This window comes from Aegilops tauschii, chromosome 2 (assembly GCF_002575655.3).
Source record: "Aegilops tauschii subsp. strangulata cultivar AL8/78 chromosome 2, Aet v6.0, whole genome shotgun sequence".
Classification (NCBI taxonomy): Eukaryota; Viridiplantae; Streptophyta; class Magnoliopsida; order Poales; family Poaceae; genus Aegilops; species Aegilops tauschii.
In genome coordinates this window covers 619,210,244-619,228,785 of record NC_053036.3, presented here as the reverse complement: position 1 = coordinate 619,228,785, position 18,542 = coordinate 619,210,244, and the positions used below count along the sequence as shown (strand labels likewise).

Genomic DNA, 18,542 nt, shown 5'->3' with positions numbered 1-18,542 from the left:
CCATCCACAACGCAACCTCGATCTGTACGAAGTGAAGCATCTAGAACACAACTAATCTATCCACCTAAGAATCACTTCCCGGGTCCTACCCTGTGCATTGTCCACCAAGCTTCCGGCTCCCATCATCGTCTTCCTACCACTCGTCTGAGATTGGAAGCGACCATTGCGCCATCTCGTTGAAGCCTCGACTGACAAAAACGCGCAATGGATGACGTCGAAATCGTGTAGCAGCAGTGGTGCTAGGATAAGGACTTGGTGAGCGGTGACAAGGCAAAGGCATCTTCCAGACCCCCCTCCGTCAGCGGCACGCCCCCCGTTTCCCAGAGAACACCACCAAAACCGTGCGCCGTGCCCGCAGGAACCGAGCCCGCGTTATGCACGCCAACACGCTAACCGCGTTATATAAACGCCGGCGCGCCCCATTTCCATCCACGTCGAAACCACAACCAAACCAAGCCAAAGCAAGAGGAGAAAGCGATCGGTGGATGAGCGTGAGGTACATGATGAGCCGGGTGGGCGCGAGGGCGGCGCAGGCCGTGCGGGACGCCGTCGGCAGGTCCGCCGGCAAGGCCGACAGGGCGCAGGCGCAGCAGCAGTCCATGGCCAGGGCCGGCAGGGCGCCGGCGGAGTCGGCGCGGGCGAAGGCGCCGCTGGCCAGGAAGGCGGCCGAGGAGCAGCGGAGGCGGGCGGCGGCCCAGGAGGAGTCGCTCCGCACCGTCATGTTCCTCTCCATGTGGGGCCCCAACGCCTAGCACCGCATGGATTAGTACTACTGATTATAGTAATTAGCAGCGACTCGCCAAAAAATATATAATTAGCAGTGTGCGTGCTCATGGTTCACGTGCCGTGTGGCCAAGTAACCCTTGTAAGTTTCTGCAAATCTGTGCGTAATGTAAAGTGTACTGTAAAAAAAATCGATCTCGAAGAAGAAATACTATAAAATGGCATAGGGTTACACTGATTCTTGCCGTGTTGATCTACTGATTTGTTCTTGCGTGTACATACATCTTCACCTGCAGGCTACTGACTGAACCTGTCATGTAGTAGCAGCAAGGCTCTGTTTTTGCTGTGTGTGTCATGCGTGTTACGCCAACTCCAACCACCCCGAGTCGTGTGTCTGTTTTGGCCCAAACAAACACAAGACACGGTCCAATGCGTCACCTTATCCGTAAATATGTATGTTTTCCGGCTTTATCCATTTCAGTGCAAATTTGATCCGGCTTTGCAGTCAGACGGGCACCGAACAGACGCGCACGTGTCCTCTCGTCTTCCGTCTTAGGCCCGCGTGTCGACCGTCCAAATACCTCCTACCGATCCCATTTAATTCACACGACTGGGCAGGCCCGCTGGTCAGCCACCCCAGCCGCCCTGGCAGCATCCTTTTTTATGGCGAAGCCGTGGACTCTAGTGATCTGTGTGTACACTTCCCCACCGCGTCCACACAACACAATGCCATTGCTCTCATCCTCCGTGATCTGTGTGTACATGGACAAAGAGTGAAGTATATGAACATTTTATATGCGATCTTTAGGAGGAAAAATGAGAGTATGGTACAAGATCACGGAGGTTGTAAACCTACACAAACAGACAACAGACGTTTACATAATTTTACGGATCTTTCCAACCAATTAATCTCCCCCTTCCTGATTTAACACCCCCCCCCCCCCCCCCCCCCCCCCCCGCGCGGCGGTGTGTCTATCTTAAGAGCTTCTCTTAAACCGTGGAACTATCCGGTAATTTCCTTGTTGCATAGTGTTGACCGGTTTTCAGTCCTCCTTATGTTTTGCCTTCAAATCTGCAAATAAAAAGGTCATGGGAATGAATTCTTAGGGGCCTGAAAAAAGTTTATGGGTTTGACCACTTTTACCGGACTTATTTTGGCACCGCGGAAATAAAAACACAGATTTTGAGATGCTCTAACTCGTGTGAGGTGGTTACCTGCGTGGTTAAGTATGAAATCTGTGCATATCTGTGTGTACAGGGCGAAAGCAAAGTAGCATATGTGAATGGCATACCGTAAAAAGACGTCGATTTAAAAAAGAAATATGCGTATGTGAATGGCACATGCGTACACTACAACTGTTACTAGTTCTTTCTGTGTTGATCTACTCGTCCCGATTTTCTCATGCGTGTACACATCTTACCTGATGGCTTAGAGGAACTGGATTTGTCATGTAGCCACGCTCAAACCTTTTTTTTCGAGAGGGCCGTGCTCTGTTTTTAGCTGAACTTGACACGAAGCCAGGGCCTCGTCGCTACTTCTCCCGTCTGAGCTTCTGATGTGTGATGGGTAGTAGGCCTACTCTGTCACCAACTCACGATCGATGCAAAATAAGGAGAGACAAAACTTCTGTTGCTGACATCCATGTTGGTTCGTTATTGGTGCGGTTGTGGTAGAAGATCAAGTCGAGTGTGGGGGATTTAAGCCATACTTCATCTCAAATGGCCTCTTGCTTTCCATTGAATGAATTGCATGATTGTAGGCGAATTGAACATGAGGTAGACAATCTTCCCACATATTCAAGTTCTTTTTTATCAATGCTCTCAAAGTATAGTTGACAAAGTTCAGTTCACGAGCTCCATTTCACCACCACTTTATGGGTAGCAAATTGTGGAGAAGAGAAGCTTCATTCCCAAGTTGACCAAAAATGTATAGTAAAATTAGCTTATGAACTTGACGCCACCGTCAGAGATGATGATGGTCTTAGTTACTTCAAGGAGTCTCACAATATTCCTAAATAGCACATTTGTGAATCAATATTGCTCTTATGAAAAGGAATGCAATGTGCCATCCTAGAAAATCTATCACCAACCACATACATAGACTCCTTTTCGTCTTAGTTCTTGGCAACCCAAGCAGAAAATCCATGTTAATATCCTCCCAAGGTGCTCACGGATAAAGGAGTGTAAACACCATGCTATTTGACCTCAACATACAATAGACAAATGACCAATTCTCCAGCTCGTAGTGGATTAAGTAATCTTACTTTGTAAACTGGCTATAACTAGTCATATGCACTTGCAAGACATCATATTCACAATTCCTTTTCATGCCTCCGCTCCTCCTCGCCTTTGTAGCCACATTGAACAAGAGGTCAATGGGGATTAGGAGAGATAGAGCTAATTATTTCATTCTCTCTCCTCACAAGTATCAAGTGGGGTTCAAAATTATAGGTGCATGGTCGCGAAAATGTTTCTCACCTAATGCCTCTGCCAGTTTTGAATGGTCCTATTCGATGATACAACCATACGCTAGAAACTGCTTTCAAGATATTCACTAGGACATACACTTTAGAGATCTATGTTAAGATATCAAAGAATATTTAATTATTTATACATATGTGTGCGCGCGCGCACACACACACAAAAAGCTTGCATATGTTACAGATAGTAATCAGTGGAAGCATTATACTCCATCCGTTCCATAATATAAAAATGTTTTTGAAGCTAAGTTGGCTTGAAAAATGTTCTTATATTATGGGATGGAGAGAGTATTCTCTTATGTTCCACCTCCCCGTATTCAAGGGATTTAACTTGAAGATCCTTCAAAGGACATTGTGAGAAAAGAAGAAAATGCATGTAATTTTTGTTAGAAATATAATTTAAATTTAGCACACTGCAAGCATATATATTTTAATAACAAACATTACAAACTATATAAAGAACATGATTATGTATATGCATACATGTTTTTATGTGATTAACTTGGTTATCTATATAGTAAAATATATTAACTAACATTTTAATTAAGTAAAAGTATTAAATATAAGGAAGTAACAAAGTTTAGTACAAATAATATTTATTTTAACGCACCTCGGTGTGTAAGTCGGGAATACTAATAATTCTACGCCGCAAATAAATCGTGCACTCAATAATATAGTCAACTATCTGAGGCCTTGTATTACATGAAGCTACGTGATGGTTTGGACATGTTGTGCCAACACTGCATGAGATTATATAAACTTAGCCGTAGCTACCATGAGGGGGATAATCAAGTTTAACCACGAGACAAAACCCGTCATGACACCATTGTCTTTGATTGACTATAAACACGACTCTTGGTTAACATCTACGACCAATGTTACCCCCGTTACATGAGATAACGGGATAAGATTAACCCTTTGCTCACACTTGTACCACGTGAATCTCAATAGTAGCTCTCTGCTAATATTCACCAACATCTTAAAGCTATTATGAGAAATATACACTAAAAGACAAACATAATAATGTTTAAGAATTCTAACCAAGTAAATGTGGAGCAACACAAGTCACTCTGATCTTTTTCAAGGTAAAATCGATGACGGATATCATGTGACTTCTTTGACGCGGGAGAACCTTCAATTTCCAAGGCTACTAAGCAGAGCAGACATCTGATCTCTTCAACCATGATTTTCGTTAACATGTTTTGTGTGTGTAGACCGACAAGGACACTTCCAAAATGAATTAGTCTATGACACCGCGGTAACATGATCTCTTCGAAGATTTGATCGAGGGTCGTTTAAGACTTTGAGTTACCCCCTCCATTCGAAGATATAAGGCACATTACTATTTTTCTGAAGTCAAATACTTCTATGTTTGGCCAAATTTATAGAAAAATAGCAACATCTACATTACCAACTAAATAAAGTATGAAAATATTTTCCTAATGAATATAATAATACCGATTTGGTATTGTAGATATCAATATTTTTCTGTATAAACTTGATCAAATAAAGAGAAGTTTGACTTGTCAAAAGTTCAGTACACCTTGTATTTTCGAAGGGACGGAGCACGTGCACGTAGCGATCGATGCCATGCTCTGCATTTATTCTGCTTACTAGAGCAGTAGGCATATCAGATGGCGGCTACGGGTGGCAATTTGATCCAGTCTAATGAATTCATCTAGAACCACACTATAGCTTGTACTATTCCGACGAGCAAGAGCTCTGCAATGACTGTGATTGCTCTGTTATCCCCTCCACACGCGTCACATCTGCCACTGAAAAAAATCAACTGATGATTGCAACTTCCTTGAAAAATTGGCTGCTCCTGAACGGCGAAACCGAAATGTTTGAATTTCAATCTCGAAAACGAAAACAGAACATTTTTAGTCCCATCTCTATCAAGTACGTAGCACACTACTAACCAAATTAACAAGTACTTAAATGTTTTGATATCGGTCCAAGAGAGGTAACAACTTAATTACATGACCAGTCTAATCTAGCTTTGAAAAGGTCGCAGAATTCGGCCGTATACATCCCAATCCCACGGTCCATGCATGAGCTGTGCTGTGGAAAGAGGCATCCTGCATCCATCCGCCATGAGAGCTACCAGCCAACAGCCGGCACGTCTCCTACTGCGGCTGCTCTTGATCGGCTTCTTCCTCCTTTCGATCGCCGCCGGCGTCACTGACAAGCTCGAGAGGGGCCAGAAGCTCACCGATGGCGACACGCTCGTCTCATCCGGCGGCTCCTTCACCCTCGGGTTCTTCTCTCCCGGGGCGTCCACCAAGAGGTACCTCGGCATATGGTTCTCCGTGTCCAACGCCACCGTCTGCTGGGTCGCCAACCGCGACCAGCCGCTCCTTGACAAGTCCGGCACGCTGCTGCTCAACGACGTCGGCAGCCTCGTCCTGCTTGACGGCTCACGCCAGACACGGACGGCGTGGTCTTCGAACTTCCTGCCCGCCTCCGCCGCGGCGGTTCAGCTTCTCGACTCCGGCAACCTGGTCGTGCGCAACGGCAGCAGCAGCACCTCCCTGTGGCAGTCGTTCGATCAGCCGTCGGACACCTTGCTGCCCGGCATGAAGCTGGGCAAGAACCTCTGGACCGGAGGCGAGTGGCAGCTCACGTCGTGGCGCTCCGCCGACGACCCGTCGCCAGGAGACTACCGCCGCACGCTGCAAACCACCGGGTTACCGGAGATCATCCTGTGGTACCGCGACGTCAAGACGTACCGCACTGGCCCATGGAACGGGATCTACTTCAACGGCGTCCCGGAGGCGCGTGCGTACGCGGGCAAGTACCCGCTCCTGGTGACGACGAGCCCGTGGGAGATCACCTACGGGTACACCGCCGCGCCCGGCGCGCCGCTGACCCGCGTCGTGGTGAACTACACCGGCAAGGCGGAGCGGCTGGAGTGGGACGCGAGCAGCCGGGAGTGGAACCGCATATTCCAGGGGCCGAGGGACCCGTGCGACGAGTACGGGAAGTGCGGCCCGTTCGGCCTCTGCGACCCCGAGGCGGCGTCGTCGGGGTTCTGCGGCTGTGTCGACGGGTTCAGCGCCGCGAACACGTCGGCTCTGGTGGTGAAGGATAACTCCGATGGGTGCCGACGAGACGTGGCGCTGGACTGTGCCGGCGGGACGACGACGGACGGGTTCAAGGTGGTGCCAGGGATGAAGCTTCCCGACACGCAGAATGCGTCGGTGGACATGGGCGTCACGCTGGAGGAGTGCAGGGCGAGGTGCCTCGCCGACTGCTCGTGCTTGGCCTACGCCGCCGCCGATATTCGAGGAGGCGGCGATGGCACCGGGTGCGTCAGGTGGGCCGATGCCATTGTTGATCTACGTCTCGTCGACAGAGGGCAGAATCTCTACCTGAGGCTGTCAAAATCAGAAATGGGTATGTACAGTACAGATTATGGGTGGACACTACATTTTCGCCCCAAATGTTTAACTTCAGTCCTAATCCTTGTATTGTAGATACAATTTCAGAATTTCAAATTATAAGTTACACTAATTCTTATGGTCCGCTTTATGGAGAGTAAATTATTCAGTGGAAAAGCTGAATTTGTTAAGGATTTCAAAATTATCATAAATTGAAATTAAAATAGAAAGTATGAATTCAAGCAATTTAAAGCATAAAACTTAGTATAAATTTGATCTTAGTTCTACAAAATTTTGAAACCAGCCGGTCACATTTATTTGGAGTTAAAATCGATGAGATGTGATTTTTTGTTCTCTCCAAAATTTAAGAGAGTTCATATTGTTTTACAACATTTTGCAAGTGAAGACATGTGTGGGTACAAGACTTCAAGGTTTCTGGATGGGGAACAATGATTAGATGACATAAATTGTGATAATACACTAAAAAAATGATACCTGCAAAAATAAAATTTAAATGATTCTAAGTATGTATGTTCAATTTATTTTTGATCTTTTTTCTCCAAAAACAGGTGGCCGTAAAAGGTTTCCTACACTACTTGTTGCCACAACTCTACCTTCTGCTGTTACTATTCTTCTGCTCGTCTTTATGATTTGGTGGAGAAGGAAAAACCGAATAATAGGTAAATTATGCTCTTATAGCTCAATCTTGTTGTTATTTGCATGAATGAAAAAAATGGAAATGCATGGTAAATGCAATGTTGTAAAGTACGCAAGCTCGTTTTGCAGGTGCTATTCCTCAAAATCCTACCATGGCGGTTCCTTCAGTTAGTCTAGCAATTATAAAGGATGTCACTGGGAATTTCTCTAAAAGTAACATCATCGGGCAGGGTGGATTTAGCGTTGTTTACAAGGTTCGTCAATGTGTGTGTGTGTGTGCGTGTTATCCTTCATGGGAAAACATCTCATTGTTTAAGGCATTGGCATATAGAAAAGCAGCCATTGGCAAATCTAATTTCTGACATATCAAATTCTAAAATCACCAGGGGCAGCTTCCTGAAGGAAGAACTATTGCTGTCAAGAGGCTTAAACAAACGGCACTGACAACAAAAGGCAAGAATGATTTCGCGAGAGAAGTGGAAGTGATGGTTGGGCTCCGGCATGGCAGTCTTGTTCGTCTTCTCGCTTACTGTGATGAAGGCAAGGAGCGGATACTCGTATACGAATACATGCAGAACAAGAGTTTGAACATCTACATATTTGGTACTCCCTTCTTATTGGAATTTCTGAAGTTCTTGCGAAAAGTTAAATGTCGAATCCTTGTGTTCCAAACAAGATCATACATATATATATTGCGTGCTAGGTCCTCGTGTTTCGCTAATTTCTCACGCACATGCATGATCTCCTAAGTCCAAGTTCCCCAAAAAATTCCAGCTTTTCGCCCTAATCATTAGCTTGGCAACCTTAACATTTTCTGTGCAGGACAAAATCGTGTGTAGAAGGTTTTTCAAATCTAAAAAATCATACATATAGATTTGCGTGGTTTATATGTGCAACTTTGGTAACAAAAGAATTATTATTATTAGCAGTATGAGCACATATTATATATATTATATTATATATTTTTATTATATATTATATTATATTATAAATAGGTTATTATTAGTCATACATCATCATATGTTTTGTAAGAAAACGCTGTATATACTCCCTCCCGTCATTTTTAGTCTGCATAAATTTTGACCAAAGTTAAAGCATCTCTACTTTGACCAAATTATATAAAAAAATGTATCAACATTCACAATGCCAAATGAATATTTTTAGATTCATTACCAAATGAAGTTTCATGGAATATATATTTGGTATTGTATATATTGGTATTTTCAGTATGTATTTGGTCAAACTTTGTAAAGCTTGACTTGGCACAAGTCTAATACGCGAAATAAAAAGGACCAAAGGGTGTACCTCACATACAATCTGCATGTTTTTCCTTCTTTCAAGTTCCTTTTTTTTTGAATCAAGAGTGAAGTTTTCATTCTAGAAACCTCTTAGAGCATATTTTGTTTGAGACTTGATAGTGTTTATAAGCAGCTTTTAGAGAGTCCGCTAATAATTTGGATGTTAAATTTTGAAGTAACATAGGCATTTTGTTTTCGAACCATAATTTCTATATAGTAGATTTAGGTATCTAATTGATCTATATTTGACTGGACAGGCACACCTAATCTTCGTGCTTCACTGGACTGGGCAAGAAGGTTAGAATTACTACGCGAGATCGCGCATGGTGTTGCATACCTCCACGCAGGATCAGGCGAGAGTGTGATCCACCGTGACCTTAAACCCGGGAACATTCTTCTTGATGACGAGTGGAAGCCAAAAATCGCTGACTTTGGCACCGCCAAACTGTTTGCCGATAATCAGACTGGGCCTGATCAAACAATTGTCATTTCGCCGTAAGTATTAAAGACATATGTATATTCACCACACAAAAATGTTCCGGATCCGACATACCTAACACTGCTGCGTTCCATGAAGGGGATACGCAGCTCCGGAGTATGTGCGGGGAGGGGAGATGACGCTGAAATGCGACGTTTATAGCTTTGGAGTTATTCTTCTAGAGACTCTTAGCGGGCAAAGGAATGGTAGCTTGCAAAGGCTTCTTTCCCAAGTAAGTCCAAATAAATTATAAATTCATGTTTCTTTGCATGTGCATGCACAGTTCATATTGACATTGGTGTTGCAAAGCTCTACATTTGTTTTATTTCTTGATTGAGATGTACATACTCTGATGGAACTTGACAATTCTTTTTGGTAGGCCTGGGAACTGTGGGAGCAGAATAGGATCATTGAACTTCTCGACACGACAATTGTGCCGCTCCCCAAGTCCGAGCCTGAGATACTGCCCGGGCTAAAACGTTGTATCCAGATCGGGCTCCTCTGCGTCCAGGAAATGCCAGATGATAGGCCAGCCATGTCTGAAGTTGTGGCCATGTTTACGAGCGCAACATCTCAAATTGATTGGCCCAGAAGATCGGTACTAGATAGCGGAATAGCCATGCCTTTGAATCCGTCCCTTGAACTTGAGACTGATCACTTGAACCCCACTACAATTGAAATGAGATCGCCATCAAGTCGATCCAGCTATTGTTGTCTAGCTAGCAACCAATCTAATTAAGTTCGTACATAGGAATCATTTACACACAGCCTTTTGGTTGTGATGTTGGTACCTTTTCCTTTTGCATATATTGGTACCTTGATTCATTGTAGAAAGATGCGGAATAGCGATTCAACATATATGGAGGTAAGACTTGAGAAGAAACTGAGTTGTTGGAAGGTAAACATCTATCCTCGTCTGGGTGGATGGTGCTCACCAAAATGCCTATGTTTTTGTTGTCATTCTTTGAAGTGGCGGTGGAAGTTTGTAAGAGGTTAGAACAATCCTAAAAAAATCAGCAGTGAATGAGTCCGACTCTAGTTCGTGATTCAAACGCATTGCAAGAGAGCGAATTCGGCTCGTGAACGATCCATGCTCTTAGGAAAACCGATCCTTTAACGATAGTATTGTTGCGAGACTGGTACTTGGCAGCTCAGAGCAATATATAGACTAAGGTTGCCCATCACTCCCTCCTCCTTTTTGTAGGCCCACCATTCCCCTTTCTCTGGGTATTTATTCGGAATCAAAATATATCTTACAAAATGATAGTTTGAAACCGAAGTACAAGTAGTCAAATTGGGCATTCTCTGCAACCCAAGAGAGAACGGGAGATTGAGTGTTCAAGATTTTAACTATAAAAGACCATTGTCTCTTGATCAATTGGCTTTTAAGCTACTTAACGGGGAGGTTGTGTGGAAAGATTTAATTAGAAATAACATTGTGGCAAACCACAATTAATAGTCTTGTGGACGGCGGATGTGATAGCATACATATCTTATTTCACCATTCGGAAGTCATTTTGGGCACCCTGACATGCAAAACAATGCTTACGGATGTTGTAGACTGAAATAAGGGTTGTTTGACATAGTTAGCAAGCTGAGGGGTCTTCCTGCAAAGCTATTTACATAGGCATCTTCCCAAGCTCAAGAACGGAAAGAGAGTTGAGCTCTTTTGTTCTATTAAGATTTTTAGGGTAAGCAGAAGAGTGAGACTATTTGATATACAAATTCACCCAAATCAGAGTATTAAAATTTGGGATTTGGAGCCTCCCTTAATTGTTGGCTTCCACCTTGCACTTTATTCATCTATTGATGCAGAGGCCGAGGGCATTCCTCATTTTCAAAAAAGGAAAACCTTGCGCTTTATTCATCTATGTAGTTAAAGACTGTTTGCTCTTGCCCGTGGTTTTTCGCTGCAAGGGGGTTTCATGTAAATCCTTGTGTATCCCCTTGATTTGGTGTTTTTCTTATCATATTGGTTGTTGCTCCTGTGATTGCCTTCTATTGGCCTATCTTGCTCAAGTTTTGTGTGGTTTTGTTGAAAGCATGACACATGAGTTATTTCGTATATTGATGATTATGTGGTGGAATTAATATTGTCGTGAGTTGTTCTTGCAAGTATACTATTATTGTGAATGTCGAATAGATTGGTGTTTGTGGATTTCATGATATGGTTCGTGCTGTATAAGTGCACATAAAGCGTTTGCTGAATGCATGTGAAGATGTAGCTTGTCGTTTTGGTTGCTTCGTTACCCCTCTTATGTTCACAAAGTTGTCAGGTCTCATGAATGTTTTCTCCTATCATTTCAGTTTGGCTCGTTTCACTGACACAAAGTATTCAGAATCCTCTGTTTCTTCTCCTTCACCCGAACAGTCAACCATTACAATTAGCATGTTTGACCATAAGCGAATCACGGGCAAGATTAATTTACCGAAAGGGAAAGAGAACAAGTGTGCATCAGTGATGCATTACCGTCCTAATTTTACATCTCCTCTACGTTTTACATGCATACACGGGGAGACGGAGAGCACATCCAGCCACCCACTCGTATGCTCCGATCACCGTGCCTTGGATACTCGAGAACGAACGAACAGCCAGCAGGGGCTAGCTGGGTCCCCAGCACACGAGGTGCATCACGTTCTCGGACTTCTCGGCCCTCCTCCTGATCGTCTTGGCCCTCTGCGTCGACGCGTCGGCCAGGCCGCCGGAGAGCCGCCTGGCCTGCTGCTGCGGCGGGTGAGCGGCTCCCGACACCGGCGGCTTCAGAGCGCCAGCAGCAGCCGGCTTGGCCGCCGCCGGCGGCTGCAGCCTCGCCCTCACGACGGCCTGCGCCGCCCTCAGCAGCACCCTGCTCGCGTGCCTCAGGCTCATCGGTTGTTTGAGGAAAACGTCAGAGGAAATGGATTGCCGCTTCTGAACCACGGTGGTGATGGTGGTCGGCTACTGCAGGTTGGGGTTTATATGGGAGCAGAGGGCGGCACATGCCGTGGACCGTGGTGACTAGTGCCGTGTAGTACGGTTGGGCTCCAAAACCATCAGATTACTGAGCCTGATGAACCGATTGGTTCTTCGTCGCATCGTCGGCATGCCGGTGTTTTTCTCTTCCGGCGTGCGGTATTGGCCGTCCATGGGGCATCATCGGTTTTTGTTTCGCTTGTGGAGCACACAGGTAACGGGAATCTAGTGTGCGGCATAGATGTGGACATTCGTATGGTTTGCAAAATTCGGACTGTCGTTTTCGATCGATAGCAGAACGGACAGTTTTCGTTTTCCCTTTGGACCGCAGAACGAAATAGTAACAAGGATGAACCGGACGAACATTTCAACAACAACAAAAGGATGGGCCATACGAAGGCACCTGTAAATTCGGACGACCGTATATGTACTGAATTTCTCCCGGATGGAGGCATGTACTGCAGCGCACCGTGTTTTACGCAAGCTCGACAAGGAGCATAATGCTGTGTTCACAATTCACATCCAGATCCAGCCAAACGAACTGGTGCAGCCAGTGCACCGTTTTAGCTATCTAGGAAGAAGAGAGGACTGATGACAAATCAGCTAGCTAGTTGTTTGGTCCCCAGTTACTGAGGTACATGACAGTCCGGAGCTCCTCCTCCTGCTCCTGCCTCGCCTTCCTCCTCCTCGCCGCCGCCCCGCCGGCAGCGGGCGCCGCCATGGTCTTGCCGTTCCCGGCGTGCTGCAGGACGCACGGGAGCGCGTGGTAGTTCCAGCGGCACAGCCCGGCGTGCCGCTCCTTGAGCGCCTCCACCGTGCCCGCGCCCACGCTCATCGCCGCCGCCCACGACGAGGCCGTCACCTTCCCGCCGCCGCTCGCCATCTGACCAACTTTAGGATTGCAGATATCGAGGTGCTCAACTGAGTGCTTCGTTCGATGCTGTGCGTGCAAGTGTGCTCAGCTGCCTGCGAAATGGCGGTGCTTTTTATAGGAGGTGCCGCTGTCGGCATGTGAACCGTACGTGCCCGCCGTCGCTGCCTCGTAGTACGTAAGGGCGCGCGCATGGTTTGTGGACTCGTGGGCGGAAACCGGGTGCAGTGCCGGCGGCCTTGTCGCTTCAGGTTGTTGTCCGACGCCGAGGTCGGGCGATGCGGCGCCCCGCTTGTGCCACAAGTTGTGTGCTGCTCACACTGTGCTACTCACATCAGATGAGGCTTCATGATGGCCCATGAATTTTGTTGCTTTTAGCACATGGCCGGGGAGATAAAGATCTGTCCATCATGCAAATCTGCCAACGTAGTGTTGATTCGAGGCACGCAGCGTCCGGCAAATCTTCTCCCCCTTTTGGGATCGGAAAGTGATTAGACTACCGGAGGCCGGTTAAGTACCATTTTTGCCACATGCTCTTGGGGAGACGCGGACACGCAGGGGAAACCGGAGGCCGGTGGCCATGGTTTCCACGATATCGGCCGGACACTGCCGGCCCCGCCCTCTCCCTTTGTCCAATCACACCCCGCCAACTCAAATTCTCCCTGTAAAACGCCCGTAAGAGTCCGTTGATGTAGCATTGCCGCTGCTCTCTGCTTCGTGTCAGCGTCTGCTCACGCAGTAGCATCGCGGGTGTATTCTAATTCTACGCGGCGCAAAAAGTAGAACCCTCCCCGGCCCCCGCGTCGCCTCGCTCTGGCGACACGGGGGGCACAAACCCTAGCGCCGCCAGTGTTCTCCCCTTCCCCCACCCGTCTTGCTGCCGCCAGAGGGTGCCCGCCGGCGAAGCCTGGCCGGCCTCGAGGAAGGCGGCGGCAGGGCACTTCCCCTTGTTGGTGTGGCGCGTCGAGAGGAGCCGCTGGAGGACGTGTAGAGGAGATCCACGAGCTCTGGATCTGCGGTCCGCGCGCCGGATCCGCGCGATGCACATCCATGACGACGCAGTGGAGGTGCCTGGCCGCGCGCCCGTCCAGCAGCTAGTGAGCACGCGCGCTTGGTTGCGTGTGGGAGCCGTTGGGCGCGGTCACCGCAACGTGGAGGCCCAGGAGCGGCGCGAGCACGCACGTCGCCGTTGTGGGTTGCCGCTGGGGGACGCGGGCTCCCTCGGCTGGCGGCCTTTGGCTGGGAGCGGCCGGATCTGGCGCTATGGCGGCCGGAGGCCCGGAGGTGGCTCGGCCGGCGACTGTTTGCAAGCGGATTGCGTGGTGGCTCCTTGTCGGGATGGTGGTCTGGGGTAGCGTGGTCTGGGCAGTGCCTTCGGGATGCTCTGGGCTTGCGCTGCCGGCGGTGCTCTGGCTAGTTTTGTGCGGTGCAGCAAGTAGCATCTGCTGCTCCGGTCTGGTGGTGGTGTGTTGGAGACGTCGTCCCAGCATAGGTGCCCGGTTCCCTGACGAAAGTCATGCTCGACTACGGTTTGTGCTGATGGCGAATGATGCCTTTGGGTGTGATTTTCCTTGTTGGAGGCGCCATCGAGGGGATCCGACACCTCTCCTTGCTCTATGTTCTTGTCTCCCGGTGAAAACCGTGTGTAATGGTGGCGCCAGTGGTGTCATTACTTTGTTGGAAGCATTGCCTTGGATTCAAATTCTGGTGTGAGGAGCACTTGGTCAGTGGTGGTGTGGTGGATCTGGAGCGGGCAGCGTTTCGGTGAGCTTGGAGCTTTTGGTGGTGCATCCGTTTGCGGCTGGTCGTTCGGTCGACGGTGAGAGCATTAAGAGCAACCTTCACATGCAAGTTGCGCCAGGCGAGCTATGTCTACTTGCCTCGTGGGATCGGAGCGGCATACATATCGTTCCTCTTTGGTGTCCTCGATGTTTGCAGATATCCTCGTGGCAGCCCGGTACAAGATGACGGTTGTCGGTGTGCACTTTGGTAGCGGCGAAGGCGCTCGAGTGCCCGCCCGGGTGTGTTGTGGGGTTTTGGCTTTCCGGCGCTTTTGTATGTGTTGTGATGCTTTAGACCTAGTATAACTAGGTGTTGCTTGGTTTTTGCCCGGTTTTCCTCAATAAACCGAGCAGTCCTATTTTTCTTTTTTTCTTTTTTAGCACTCGTCTTTATGCGGTGCATTCCTCCTTTGAGGGTGTTTTTGTAATACCTCTTTCTGATCAACGAATTTGGTAGTTCTCACTCGGTCATCACTCTGATTACCAGTTAACTCGTTTACTTAACTTATTAACGTTGTCGTATCAACAACATCACTCTGGTCATGCTTTTAGTTTAACTTGTTATTTTGTCCGTTGAGCAGATTGCAGAGCAAATAAATTCAGAACAGGTTCGCCTCGCATGCACAGGCGGCCGGCTCGAGCCACACAAAGCACATCTAGCAGGTCAGTCATCATCAAAATATATAATCAGAGAAGAAGAACTTGGTTGGAGGGCAGCCGGGTGTATCGCTGAAATTCAACTCCCTTTCTGTCTCCCCCTGTTCCATCCTTTCGGCATGCTTCTCAGCTTTGCGGAGTTGCTCTGCCTGTGCAACTCTCAACATTTTTCTGCCTCTTTTGATAAAGATTGGCCTTCGGCCTTTCGGAAAGTAGTCACAGAAGCACAAGGGCAAGGTAGGGTGATGTAGAGTCATAAACTGAGGCCAAAATTTTCATCATCATCATAATCATTATGGTATCTTACAATCGTGGGGAAAGGGCAATCAGCCATGGTTGCTTACTTTGCTCCGACGAACACAACACCTCTAGCTACTAGTACTCCTAGTTTGGGCCCCAGCAGCTGAGGTACATGACCGTCCTCAGCCCCTCCTCGGCCTTCTCTGCTCGCCGCCTCTCCGCCACGGCCGCCGCAAAGGCCGGAAGCTGCTTCTTGCCTTGCGAGACGCCGCCGCGGACGTTGGCCTTTGCCTTGGCGGCCCGATGGATGGAGCTGAGCGCATAGTTCCAGCGGCAGAGCCCCGCCTGGTCCTTGAGCGCCTCCACGGCGCCGACGCTCATCGCCACCATCCACGAAGCCTTCGCCGGAGCAGCCATCTCCTCCTAAGTTGCTGGAGAGAAGATACTGAATTGTGATCTCCGTGTCTATAGAGCTACTGAACTTGCGGAGCTGCGGTGGTGAAGAAAGTGTGCTGATGCTTGTTTTTCTTGCTCGACTGCCTCAACTGATGCCTGTTTGTGTTGATGGGAGGAAGAGCGAGAGTGGCCCGGGATTATATACGGGAGAGCCGGAGCAAAACAGCCGGCCGCCGGTGCTGGTTTTCCAGGATACCGGGTGCTTTTGGACACACCTTTGCTTGCTTGCGCCGTACCTCTCGCTGTCGATGTCCCGTTGCAGGTGGCTGCCTACCTCGTGCCGTCTTTGTTTTCTTACCGCCGAGCGGCTGGTTTTGTCCACTCGGACCGGACAGAGTTGAGATACCAGCAGTGGACGACGAAGGTGTCCAGCTTTACCGAGTAAAACTAGTAATACACCCTCTGTTGTCAAATATAACATGTGTTGACAGTTCAAAATTGTGTGCAAGACCGTAATTTCTATGTAAGTATTACTTACTCAAGGAAAAAAGACCAACAAAATTTCTAATAATACTCTTATTACTTTCAAATTATGTAGAATATCTAACAAGAGGCTGGCATATTTATATAATCTTTTTGGTGTATTATGTGCATGTCTAAATCTCTGCAATGCCCTCATGCCGGTTCCAAGGTACCGTGAAGTTCTTATAAACTATGAGTGCCTATTTGTGCTAGTGATCTTTTATTTGATATAAATCAAGTAGTTAGTAGACAATATTCGAACAATTTTCTCTCTTAAAAGATGTCCGATAAATGTTCATCATTTGTTCAATCCTCGTGACAATTCACTACATCAACTTTAAGGGATATATCTTTTTTTCACTAGCGAAAAAAAACTTGAATATACGAAATTTGTTTGTGAACTACAAAGCAATATTTGAAGACCCATGAACATTTTACTGTGAGATGACAACAATGAAAAATGTTTCCTCAGATGAGGAAAACAAACTCAGGCCACATCTTGACGTTGCCACAAAACTATCGAAATATTGTGCATACTTGCTGGTCTCTGCACGAAAGCTTCTTCCTGGCCGCCCATACGATACACTGTGTGTGCTTGATGCAGTTGCAGTGGAAGCAACTGTATTCCTGAAAAATTCGAGGGACAAGTACGAAGTGATGAGGAATTTAGCAGGATCAGAGGAGACCATCTTCGAGGGTGGCGCCAAGCTGGGGAAGCAGCTCGAGGACATTCAAGATGTGACACAGCGTTGGAAGGTGCTGGCTGATTTCTGGGCAGAGATGTTGCTCTACCTTGCGCCATCAGATAATGTAAAGGAGCACATTGAGGAGCTCGCGAATGGTGGGGAGTTCATCACGCACCTGTGGGCTTTGCTCAGTCATGCAGTCATCCTTGAGAGGCAGGAGGATCATCAAGTTGGAAGCGTGTAACACTGCACCACCCTTTTATTCTTCATGGTGCGGGTATGTGTACCGTTTGTTCTTATGTGACAGTCTTCTGTTATTTTCCTAATAAAAGTGGCATATAATGCCCAGTAGCATACCTTTTGTGTTGTGTGACGAACCCTATGTTTGTTTAGTTTGTGAAAATCCTATATTTGTAAGTTTTGTTTCCCAAGAACGCTTATATTTGTAAGTTTGAATACAAGTTCTCTGTATTAGTCATTGGGTGACTTGACCTTATTGTAATAGTACTTATATTGTGTGCGTTTTTATAGAACTATCACATGTGTTATATGTCCGACTTCACACAGAAGATATTAAGAACTGGCCGCAGAGGATCTTCAATGGTTGGCCCAAACGATTACCAATGCAAACTGTGTGTATGATATTGTTCCTAGTAAACCATGCCAAATGTATCTTATGTTTGTAAGCTTGAACTCAAGTTTCCTGTATTTGGTGATTTGTTGGCTTGATCTGATTGTAACATATTGTGCGCCTATTTACAGGATCATCACATCTATCACATGTCTGACTTCACACTGAAAAAATTCACAACTGTCCGAAGAATATCTTCATTGGTTGGGGGAAACAGTTACCACTGTAAATTTGTGTATGATTGAGTCATAATAGATGCATCTTATCATGCCATGTGCAGTGGGCCGAAAGAGTCAGTTGCTCAGAATATCTTCATTATGGTTTGATATGTGAAACTGATGCACCAAAGGTGAGCTCGATTCCTGTCTTGAGCAAGTTATGTTAACACCCTGCTCGCGTGCCTGAGGCTCGTCGCTTGGAAAAATATCAAGGAAATGGATTGCCACTTCTGAACATACTCACGCTGCTGCTGCTGCTGCTGCAGGTAATGTTTATATGGGAGCAACCGAGCAAGGACTTCAGGAACCAGGCCGCTCTGTCTGCAAGTAATTCATGCAGCATTTCGGGATATGCCGTTTTTGACAACTGAATGGACTGTCTTCCCTTCGTCATATGACTGCCTGCCTAACGAGTAACGATGATGGATTGTATGAAGGCCCTCTCCTGCTGCGAATTCTGATTTCTGAGCAACCGCTTGCAAATTGCAGCCAAGCCGGGAAGAGGCGCGGGAAGTTACCCCCAGTCTCTGTTTCTGAAATCCTTCTGGGGTCATGGAGATCTGTATGC

At 47.1% G+C, this 18,542-nt stretch overlaps 4 protein-coding genes across 4 annotated transcripts; 2 read left to right on the top strand and 2 right to left on the bottom strand.

Moving 5' to 3' along the window:
- The first annotated feature begins 372 nt into the window (after window positions 1–372).
- LOC109771612 (uncharacterized) lies at window positions 373–961 on the top strand. The gene has a single exon (XM_020330309.4). It carries the CDS (start codon window positions 375–377, stop codon window positions 750–752), a length of 378 nt encoding a protein of 125 aa, XP_020185898.2. The 5' UTR covers window positions 373–374; the 3' UTR covers window positions 753–961.
- A 4,252-nt stretch (window positions 962–5,213) lies between these two features.
- Window positions 5,214–9,902, top strand: LOC109771589 (G-type lectin S-receptor-like serine/threonine-protein kinase At4g27290). The gene is made up of 7 exons (XM_020330285.4): window positions 5,214–6,602; window positions 7,156–7,266; window positions 7,373–7,497; window positions 7,630–7,846; window positions 8,799–9,036; window positions 9,119–9,251; window positions 9,399–9,902. Exons 1-7 carry the CDS (start codon window positions 5,258–5,260, stop codon window positions 9,756–9,758), a joined length of 2,529 nt encoding a protein of 842 aa, XP_020185874.1. The 5' UTR covers window positions 5,214–5,257; the 3' UTR covers window positions 9,759–9,902.
- A 2,448-nt stretch (window positions 9,903–12,350) lies between these two features.
- LOC109771609 (uncharacterized) lies at window positions 12,351–12,923 on the bottom strand. The gene has a single exon (XM_020330307.2). It carries the CDS (start codon window positions 12,853–12,855, stop codon window positions 12,580–12,582), a length of 276 nt encoding a protein of 91 aa, XP_020185896.1. The 5' UTR covers window positions 12,856–12,923; the 3' UTR covers window positions 12,351–12,579.
- Window positions 12,924–15,529: 2,606 nt separating this feature from the next.
- Window positions 15,530–16,094, bottom strand: LOC109771608 (uncharacterized). Its single transcript, XM_020330306.4, has one exon. It carries the CDS (start codon window positions 15,936–15,938, stop codon window positions 15,666–15,668), a length of 273 nt encoding a protein of 90 aa, XP_020185895.1. The 5' UTR covers window positions 15,939–16,094; the 3' UTR covers window positions 15,530–15,665.
- Between the last annotated feature and the right edge of the window lie 2,448 nt (window positions 16,095–18,542).

Coding starts and splice junctions, on each gene's coding strand:
- LOC109771612 (XM_020330309.4), top strand. CDS start 375: ATGCACGCCAACACGCTAACCGCGTTATATAAACGCCGGCGCGCCCCA.
- LOC109771589 (XM_020330285.4), top strand. CDS start 5,258: ATGAGCTGTGCTGTGGAAAGAGGCATCCTGCATCCATCCGCCATGAGA. Junction 7,267..7,372: donor AAGGAAAAACCGAATAATAG/GTAAATTATGCT, acceptor CTCGTTTTGCAG/GTGCTATTCCTCAAAATCCT. Junction 7,847..8,798: donor TTTGAACATCTACATATTTG/GTACTCCCTTCT, acceptor TTGACTGGACAG/GCACACCTAATCTTCGTGCT.
- LOC109771609 (XM_020330307.2), bottom strand. CDS start 12,855: ATGGCGAGCGGCGGCGGGAAGGTGACGGCCTCGTCGTGGGCGGCGGCG.
- LOC109771608 (XM_020330306.4), bottom strand. CDS start 15,938: ATGGCTGCTCCGGCGAAGGCTTCGTGGATGGTGGCGATGAGCGTCGGC.